The following is a 10,858-nucleotide window of genomic DNA, read 5'->3' on the forward strand; positions in this document are numbered from 1 at the left end:
TAGGACCTTTGGCGATGTTTTGACCAAAAGTATCTGCTTCTAGATTTGGTTACTGGTTCCCAAAAACGTGCCGGCTCTCTGGCGTCAACTTCCATCTCGGAAACACTCTGATTGTGACGGATTAAAACCTGTATTCACTCACACTGTAAACAAGCAGTTTACAAGACTTAAATATCAATATTCAGACTTTAAATTGGAAATTTTAACGTTGACGCTTGAAAAGCAAGTTATGCAGCAAACCTCCAACTGTTAAAAAAAATATATAGTTTTTCCAATTTTATCCAGAATCACACAAAAAAAAATATGACAAAAAATTGCAACGCAACTTTCAACTTATTTTCAGATTTTAAAAATCGTTTTATAATCAGTTATCAGTCTAAACTTGACGATTTTCACACACACACAAGTCCCCAAATCTTTCACTGCAGCTCTTTATGATTTTTAAGAAACTATTTGCCCAAAACAGGTGTGACTGGACCGGTAGGAGTGACGGAGCGTTATCACAGCGGTGTGTGCTCAACTGTACAAGAGCAGCTGATAAGTTAGATTCTCTACAACTCAAGGACAGGTTGTGTGTGTGTGGGTGTTATGGAGACATATGTCTAAACATCATGGAACAAAAAACAACAACGAGTGAAGACATATGATGGAGGAGGAGATGGGAACAACAGGAGTGCTGAGGATTTTTGCTGACTCTGCATCTAATTTATCAGCGAGATGAGTCGGAATCGAGGAAATACACGAATCCTTCAGACGAATCAGACTATTTTTTCATATTTCCTCCTAACCCTCCCCGTACGATCACCTGAAATGTCAAAACTAAAATACATTATGGTGAAGCTGTCAGAAAGGCACCAAAAAGTAGAAGTCCCTGCTAATATATCTTTATTATATAACATTTCTCTAAAACCTGCAAGAGAAAAATCGCAATATCATTCTGAGACAAAGAAGAATCATGCAGCGCTAAATTAATCCCCATGAAACTGTATGTTTTGTTGGATTTTGGTAAAATACTGAGTGACTTGAAACGCTGACAGAGGAAACGAAGCATTCATCCTTTACCTGCTTTTCCCTAATCACCAGTTCATCCAACACACAGTAGTGTGTAGTGACTCATCTCTCTATCCTGAGTCTGTTCGTCCCTTCTTCTTCAGAACTCGCTCTCTTCTCTCTCTGTGTTTATTCTCTACCTCTTTCTTCACAGCACACCCGAGGCCAACATTAACATTCGACCCCCACCAGTATTAACTTAACGTTACCGCTCCAATCCCTGGTTTTTAAAGCTCTATACGAGATCATTTTGCACATCAAAATGCTTCACAGCTTCCTTATATTTAGATTTTTAAAAAGCAGCTGCAGGTTCTCACAGCGGTTCAAACGCTCTCCATCACACGTCCATTTACCGTTATCGCCAAGTCCTCCACACAACACACACACACTTCTGTTTCTTAGAAAACACACTACACACACCCCTCAGGTGGAGTCCAGAGACAGATTCCCGCAGCACACGCCGGTGACGATAACCTGCTCCAAAGCCCTACGGGGTATCGCTGGCGGAGCCTATAAATAAACCTTGTGCCACGTCGGCTCTGCAGTCTTAGACAAACACAGCGGTGGTGAAACACAGCCGGTCCTCAGCCAGATGTTTTTTGTTGTGTGTTGCATCGTCATTCTGAGGTCGTATCGTATTTTTAAGGTTAACTTATTGGAAGTGAGTGTTGTGGAGTTTCCCAGCTCCCGGGGAAAGTTAAAGGGGGGGGGGGGGGGGGGGGGAATCAAACATTCAGTGTCTGAACAGGGAAAACCCTGCACACACCTCCCCCAACAAAGGCACTTGAGACGTGCTAAGATTACAGGAAACTGTGAAAATCACCGTATAAAAGGTCACTTATTTGTCACACTGAAAAGTTGAATCAGTGTGAAACTTAAATATCAGCATCGTCTGCTGGTCGCTTGCAGCAGAGCAGAGCGATGACAGCAGAGGGAAGCCTCTCTGCAAGAACCAAATATGGAGGAAACGACAGTGGAGGGCGTACGCAGGTGGATCGGCTGCCTGCCCCACACACACACACACACACACACACTATCTGTGGCGTCCCATGATCAGTGTGGTGACATCAGCTCGTGCAGAGTGAAACAGCTCAAACAGCAGGGAGCGCACACAGACACACACAAAGGTTAAACCCAAACCATGAAACAAGAGAAGACGTCTCGTTGTAGAAGAAGCGCACCGCTACCAGCGTTCTGCTAACTCTGTGTGACAAATACACAGTGTTTCTTGTAGCGTCTTGTCTTCTTCACTGTGAAACGTTCAATAAATCTGATATCGGAGAGAGCGAAACTTGGTCCCAAACCCGAGAGATTCAGTTACAAAACTACAAAAAGTGCTGAGAAATTAACCTTTGAGATAGGGCTGGGCGATAAATCGATTTAATCGATTAATTCGAATGTGTGCTTTAAGGCGATGTGTTTTATTGAAAATCGAGAAAATCGCCCCCACCCCTTTTTCCCGTAGTAGAGTGCGCGCGCATTGTTTACAAACTAAAACAATGGCGGCCAGCAGCTTCACTGCTGCCGCCGCCACCTCACAAAAACAACCCAGCATTTTGGAGACATTCACCAACTGTACTCCGCATGAGAAGAAGAGTGCCCGGTGGAAAGCCATCACGGATGCAGTCGCGATGTATATCGCAAAAGATATGGTGCCCATATACACCGTGGAAAAGCCGGGGTTTATTCACCGTCTCAAAGCTTTGGACCCCAGGTACGTGCTACCAAGCCGTAAACATTTTTCTGACGTTGCCTTGCCTCGGCTGTACAATAGTACACGCCAAAGGATCTCTGCGGAGCTGGAGGGGATGTCATTCTACTCCGCAACAACTGACCTGTGGTCCAGCAGGTTGACCCAGACACCGATCCACTTGACTGGTGGAAGCGTCACCAACTTAACTTTCCAAGGCTAAGTACTTTAGCAAAGAAATACCTCTCTGTGCCAGCTACAAGTGCCCCCTCTGAGAGGCTTTTCAGTGTGTGGGGGGGGGGCATTGTTACATGCCACCGTGCATGCCTGAAGCCAGAGGTAGTAGACAGGCTTGTCTTCCTGGCAAAAAATATTTAGAAAAAACATGCACTACTGTTTAATACTGTTGGTTATGTTGTGAATGCACTTGATTTTGTTTACATGCACTTATTTACTGTGCAAAATATGTTATGTTGATGTTAGATCAGATGTTGCACTTTTGAAAATGTGAATGTTAAAGGGTCATATACATTTTATTTCATGCTGTGTTTGTATCAGTGTATTCAGTTAGAAAAGCTTACTGTAAAAAGTTACATTTGCACAGTTGTTTACAATGGAAGGCTACTATTTAATGCCATTTAATGTTATGTTTAATTTAATTTTATATTTAAATGATTCAGGCAAACAAAAGAGTGACCAAATACTTTTTGTATACTACAGGCACCTTTCTACAATGTTCAGGTTTTGTTTGCACTTTATTTTTATCAACCTACTTGGGAAAATCATCACAAAATAAAAGAAAAAAATGTTTTCAACAGCTTCTGTCATCTGCAAAAAATTTTGGGGGAAAAAAATCGATTTAAATCGTGAATCGGATTTTTTGTAAAAAAATCGGAGATTTTTTTTTTAGGCCATATCGCCCAGCCCTACTTTGAGACATTTAAAGAAAACAGCTTTCTCTGTAGTCGCAGCACAAGACCGCTCGAAATGTGGCAGACCATCACAGGTCAGTGCAATGACGGCCAGCTATACCCGGCTCCCGTCTACCTGGAGGAAACGGAAACAAAACCGATCGGCTTGTCTAACCATCTATGAGATAAATGGAGAGAGGTACTCTAGGAATTAGACAAGTTTCAATTATTCTCTGGTGTCGGCTAGTTTCGGTCACGGTTCATGTGTTCTGGTCTTCTGGAGAAGACAACAAACATTTGAGAGTCATGAGAATATCCGGGAAGACTCCGACAGAAAGAGATAACGAGAGTTAAATGTTCCCTACATCAGCATTTATTCGGCAAAGGAGGAGCTTCCGTAATCAATTTGCAGCATCAGCTCTTTTTTAGACAAAAGGCAAAAACCACCATAAAACATTTGTTCCCCACAATCGGGGAAAGTTTTATCAAATGTTGCCGCATATTTTTCTAATACAGCTAATCTGCTACTGTATTCACCCAACCAACCCTGAGTCACAGCAGGGAAACACTCCACAGAGTGCAGCTTGGAGAAGACATTAGTGGACACATGTTTCTCTGCATGGCCCCACCTGCTCATTCATACACATTTCCAGGGAAGCCTTTGGCTACATGGGGCTTCAGTCACACCGCTAACTGGACGATGCTAACTGACTACACCCTGAGAGGACGCCTGCTCTGCCCAGCCTCCACAGAGGGGATGTGGCCGCTATCACCGAGTCCAGACACAGATAAAGACGCTGGGGTTGGACGAATTAAGAGAAGGGCTGCCCTGAAACAAATGACAGAGTGTGTGTGTGTGTGTGGGTGTAGAGCGAGTACAACACACACAATCTAGCTGAGCATCTCCACTCTTGAGTAGACAGTCTCAGCCTCCTTTTTGACAAATGTTGCTCATTCATATTTACTTCATAAGCGTCATTAGTCAAAAACTAAAGCCTTCTTCAGCCCATTCGTCGTTTCTATTTCCTTTTTTAATGCTGAATGACTTATTTCCAAGACCTTGTGAGCTCAGGCTGCAATTGACAATTGTTTTCATTGTCAATAAATGTGTTGATTTTAATTAATTAAGAAAAAAACAAGTTCTTTCTTGAATTTACAACAACAAAGAGGGCTCGACAAAGAGGACAAACGCGCCGAGGCGTCCGTGCTCATTTTGAAACGGCAACGCCGAAGCAGAAGCGAGCGCTGCAAGAATGCGAAGCAGCTCCGAAACATCTCGCACACTTCAGTCCTTCAAATTCACAAAACTTTATTTACAGCCAGCAGGAAAAGCCAAACGCACGGTGGGGAGGCTCGCCAAAAGAAAGAAAATCTTGTCACACTTTACTTTAAGCCCCAAATGTCACGTCACCCAAAGTGCGATGGCTTCATTCAACAGGCTCTGTTGGCTGAACATTTGCATGTGTTAATTAAGGTGCTAACGGTATGCTAATACACCAAAATTTACATTTATTCAATTGCCAGGCCAAACCCGTCTATTTCAGAGCAGTGAATCCTAATTTCAAAAGGTTTGTCATCAGTTTTTTAGACAATAAATTGTACTTATATCAGCCACAAACATGCATAACTGGTTGGGCAATAATTCCTAATGGTTTTATCAAAATGCAAGAATGTTGGAAGGACGGCTAGATTCTCAGGCCATATCCACACTAGGCCGTGTCTCGTTGGATGCAGAGTTCTCAAATAGAACCGATCTCCGTCCACCCGGGAGTTTTCAGCATTATTGGAGCATCCACACGGCAGCCTTCGAAGGCGTACAGCACGTGACCATTAACGTACACTGGGCATGCCGTGATGGTGACTGAACCAAAACCCCGGAGTTCTCAAATACCTCCAACCTCGGCGGAGTTTTCAGGTTCCTCCGTTAAGGCTGCTCCAAAACTCCGGCGTGGCGTGGCTGCTCAGTGTAAACGTAGGAAAACTAGAGTAGTGTGGATATAGCCTAAGTCAAGGCGATGACGATCGATGTGTTCACATGACGTCGGCACTTCTTACAGGAGCCACTTAACACGCCGTCGGAGGCTGTAGAGCCCCTCGAGTGCTCATGCACTCATTCAGCCATTGTTACAGTAAAGGTATAACAACAAGCTGGCAGACTGTGTGCTCAATGAACGTCCACATGCACTGAACTCTGAATCCGTGCCCGGCATATGTTGCGAGTAAACGAAGGAAAGACGACGCTCAGTAATGACGGAAACAAAGCAAACGCAAAGTTTAGTTGTGGTTCATGCAGAACTTCATTCAGGAAAAAGGATGAAAACACCCACATGTGCTCCAATAATTAACAAATATCTGTTCCATTGAGTGTTATTAGTTATATGGGAATATTTATTTACTCAATCATTGCCCTATAACATTATGATGATCTATTAGTCATGCAATCCTGCAAAATTATGAGTCTGAAGTGTTTAAATGTATGTTTCAGTGAAGAGTCATGTGTTTGGGAAGTACTGAGTGTTTAGCTGGATAAATGACTTTAATTATACTGACTGAGTCGCATAATATTAGTAATTTAGCTGTTGCTAAATGAAACAACGGTTCTACAAAATGCTCATTTTGTGGACAATGTGTTCCTTTAACGGGTCAGTTAGCGGGACGCTAACTTGCTTAAACAAAGTGGCTGCATTTTGCTGAGAATTAAGAGTAAATTTTGTGTACTGGGCCGTCTGATCAATCGTACAATGTGTTACTCAGTATGTTCTTGTTTGTGAACTGGATTTGTTTTATACCAAACCTGCTGTTAGAATCATCTGAAACCGACGTTTGCGTTGGTTCCCTTTGCAGCCTGGACGTTTCACCGAGTCGACTGGCTGAATGACTGAAACATTTAAGAGGGCCTGCTTATGAAAACATACTGGTTCTCTTGTTCTGTGGTGACGGATTGAAACAAGGCGGGCAACAGCACTGCTGACATTTAGCACTAATTCACCATTAAAACTCCCCCTGGGCGCCAAAACACACCGGTGACTTTCAGCTGTTCAGAGGAACTGAGCCCACTTGTCTCAAATTCTGGACCATAAATCTTTAACATACACTGAAGCTGTGCTGAACTATAGTTTTACTTGAACGCGTGAACAATAAAGTCAGACTAAAAGGACCCATCGGGTCACATGACGCATTAATTCACGTTTACCCGACGGCCTCGCTGTCCGTCTCTACATCTGTCTACGTCTGCAACGAGAGCAACATACTGTGCATGATGTTCACCGCTGTAACAGGGTCACATGACAAATCACAGACTGAGGAGTCTTTCCGCTGAATGGCAGAAGTTTAAATGTCAGACCAGCGTTGCCGTGTACTCAGAGCTTCCCCTTAGCGCTGCGGTCAGACCGGATTTTCACCTGCGGAGATATAAGATGCGTGTTCTCTTAACAGACAGGTGGGATAGGAAGTAGTGCAGCCGAGCAGCATTGAGTCTGTGGCCAGTGCTTCAGACAGGACCGGCCTGAGGAACATTGTTATGTGTTTTTAATGACGGTATCAATGCAGTCACACACCCTGGAGAGGAGACAGTCACGGGCATGTTTGATTACTACCAATATCACCAGCAACCAAACATAGGTGAGGCTACTTTTCGAAGCTATTTTGAGCGGTAACAAGTTCAGACTTCGTCACACAGTTATTTGAAAAAGCCTCAAATCACTTCTCAGAATAATGAGAAGCGACACCAGTCGGTAGTAGGATATCTGAGGCGCTGCTTATTCAAAATCCAAAATCCATTTAGGATCACTCCCACTGTGATCCTAAAGCGAGCTGCCCGGGCCGTGGAAATACGTTTCCAGCCGTTCAGCTGGTGTTCTTATCCTGGACACGAGTTCAGGGTCTTGTTGAAGGACACACTGAGTACACACTGCAGATTAGAGAGCAGTCTACCTGTTCAAGAAACACCACTTCTAGGACGATAACTTTGCCTGTCTTCGTAAAATAAACATTTGCCATATTTGACACTAACAGCTCAATTTCACAATACAGACACATATTTGCTTTTTTTTTGTCCTGTGAAATGTAAAGTTTTACTTTGCGTCTCCACAAATTATACAAATTTAACCCAAGAAGGAGCCTAACTGTCATAAACAACAACTAGATGGTTTAGTATAAGGGGGGGCCACGGGGGAAAACATAATTATATAAACAAGCAATCAACAATCCAACTTACAATCAGCAACTAGCAGATGTTAGTCTTTGAAACCAACATAAAAGGGGACACTACAGTCCGGTTATCTCAACCTCTGGCTCCCAGCCCGGCTTACTTGCTGATGTGACAGCTTTTGGAGCACATCCACCCCAACCCACGCACCCACCCTAGAATTCAGGGTACAGACTGTACCCTGAATTCTAAAGTCTACATCAGTAACAGGCGGAACAAACAAGCCGGCTGGTCAAACAAAATGACAATACAAATCGCTGACAGATTCAGTATGACCTGACCGTGCACCTGCAAAGCACACTGGCCCAGGAATCCAAAGCACGCGCACACACACACACACACAAGGCTGAAGAAACCACGATGCCCTACTTCATAGCAGATAATGGAGCTGTGTCCACGAGCATCACTCCACACAATCGATTAGCTTATTTGATAACATGCCTTTTATTGTCGAACACCCATATTTTATTTATATATATATTTATTTATTTTTTCCGCCTAAACCAGTGACATCATGCAGAAGCCATGATGACTCCAGTCTACCTCAGCCTGTTAGCTCTCATGCTAACCTTTGCTAGCTGGGTGGGCAAGCAGACGTTAGCCGGTTTTGTTTTTCACGCTGACAACAGATACACAACGTGACAGCCCGGTTATTAACCACAACACGCGACAACCTCACACGATGCGCGGCCACAGGCGGAGTTTGCACGGCTCGAGCCCAGTTAGGTCGCGTGCTAGCTAGTTAGCTTAGCTTGCAGCGCCCATGCCTTTCTCTCGGGGAACACGTGGAGTGAACACGTGACGCCCCACAACAAGGCTGCTCATTTTTTAAATAGATTAAACGAGCAGATGTTTCACCTTTGGGGCCGTATTTTCAGTGTGGAGAAGCGATCTTTAAAGTCGCTTTTAAAAGCCTGGCTTTGTTTTATGTAAATGCACAGTAGCAACATGGAAGCTACGCTAACATGCGAGTGGGAAGGGCTACACGACGCACTAGGCCAAAGAGGACTCTGTGTGCTATTGTTAGCCGGCTAAAGCTAGCTTACTTAACACCGCCAGCCAAGCTCGTGGCTATTTTTTTTATTCTTCTTGTGAATGATGAAATGCGAGACGTGGGCGGGTGTCTCACTAATGTGTGGCGAAAAACCCAACCCAAAAAACAAACATGTAAACAGTAGTGAGGACCGGTTCTTTTTAGTATTCGGCAAACACAGAGGAGAGTGTGTCAGCTAAGCGTTGACTGGGTGGAGGTAGACGAGACAGACACACACACACACACACAGGAAGGACATGGTGATGAAGCAGGCTGAACATGAGGACATGTAAGTCCTAAACGTTAAGTCACTGCAGCCAAGCATGCACGGTGACACTGCTCAAATCATCACCCTCCTCCCCCCAAACAATACACCAAAACGTGGATGCACACACGTTTGCCTGGTGTGATGACATGATCGCAGCAACTTTACAGCCATTGCACGACAACACAGCGTGCAGAGAACAAGCACAATCATCTTAAGTACACGTTGAACTGGAGAAGCACAGACACACATTTATATTGTTGGGGTGCAGACACTTGTCCCGTGTCATGTGACAAGTATGTTAGGCATTTGTAGAAAGATCATTTTGGTGCATTTTCACTTGTATTTGAAAAGGGTGTAATAATCCCTTGTGCACACCCATGGCCCCACAACTCCAGGAATAGCCTTCACTCGGAGGAGGAGGGGGGGCTTTCACTCCAAATATATCTAGCTCGCAGGGAGCAACAAGAGGGCGACCACAGACTGGGCTTGTTTCTGCACTTTTTTTTGTATTAATGAAATGCTATCTGACCCCCTTCCTCCTCGTGACAGCTGCTCGGTCATCTTGTGTGACCACACCTGGACGGACAGACACTGGAAACGCAACACTGACAGCCACTTAAAAAACATGAAAGGGAGGGTACGAACCGTGGTGTGCTTGTCCATTCACGCTGACCACGGTCACCACCGCATTCATTTTCCTAGTCCACGGGTTCACCTTGGGCGGGGGAGCTTCAGTAAACTCCTTTCGGCCTTTAACACCGTCCTCATTTAGCTTATCCTCTTCCTCTGTCGCCTCGTTGGAGGTCCGCTCCTCCGCGTCCTCGGTGGTGGTCCCTCCCTGCTGCCCGGGGCTGCTGCCGCCGCTCCCCGGCTCTGCGACACCCGCATGCCGGCTCTTGGCACCGTTGTCGCCCCGTACGTCCTCGCCGCTCCGCCGTGCGCCCTCGCCGCTCCGTGCGTCCTCCTCCGGCATTACTTCTCCGTGCTCCTTCGCCAACAGCGGGTTGCCCGGCATGAGAGACTCCACCTGAGTGGCCATTTCCACACACCGCCGTCTTTCTTCCCCCTTCAGGATTACCAGCCCTCTTCTTCCCCCCCCCACCCCCCTCCTCCGGGCCCGAATTCGCCTTCAATTTCAAAAGGAAATGTGAAGTTGTTCCGGCGGAGTCTGCCGCTCCTCCGTTGCTCCTTAGACCAAAACGATCTCCAGCCTAAGACGCAGAGTAGTCGGCAATAAAAACATGGATACAAAATAAAAGAACGTGTCCCAGGGCCTCGCAGGATTACAACCTTATCTCCACCACTAGCAGCAATATGGATGATCCCCACCACGCGATACAGGGGTACGCGCACGTACGGTGTACTGGGCAGATGGGGGAGTAGCCACGTAAAGCCGGGAGCGCGCTTTGGTTTCAGGTCGAGATGCTGCTTTCAAGTGCTTCCTCGACGAAATCCACGATTTCGGAAGTCACAAAGTGTCACTTTAAAAGTGCTTTTAGCACTAAATGTATGACGGATGGAGAGTAGTTATTTTTGTCTAAAGTTAGATGTTTTATCTAGTTTATTTTAGTGTTTGAAAGAGAATCAACAGACCTAGTTTTGAAGACGTAAATGAGAAAATGCTCACTTTTTAATGCACAATTTTGTCATGTTCTGCAGCAAAATATCTTATAGCTTCTATCATGTTTACGACCACATA

General features: G+C 45.1%; 1 protein-coding gene across 2 annotated transcripts in view; it reads right to left on the minus strand.

Annotated features, from left to right (window-relative positions):
• larp1 (La ribonucleoprotein 1, translational regulator) overlaps window positions 1–10,230 on the minus strand; it is a 39,967-nt gene extending 29,737 nt beyond the window's left edge. For both annotated transcript variants that reach the window (XM_079282804.1, XM_079282803.1), the window contains exon 1: window positions 9,805–10,230. In XM_079282804.1, the coding sequence (XP_079138930.1) occupies window positions 9,805–10,198 (394 nt within the window). In that variant the 5' untranslated portion in view covers window positions 10,199–10,230. The remainder of the gene's footprint in view (window positions 1–9,804) is intronic.
• Between the last annotated feature and the right edge of the window lie 628 nt (window positions 10,231–10,858).

Source organism: Melanostigma gelatinosum (assembly GCF_949748355.1).
Source record: "Melanostigma gelatinosum genome assembly, chromosome: 14".
Taxonomy (NCBI): Eukaryota; Metazoa; Chordata; class Actinopteri; order Perciformes; family Zoarcidae; genus Melanostigma; species Melanostigma gelatinosum.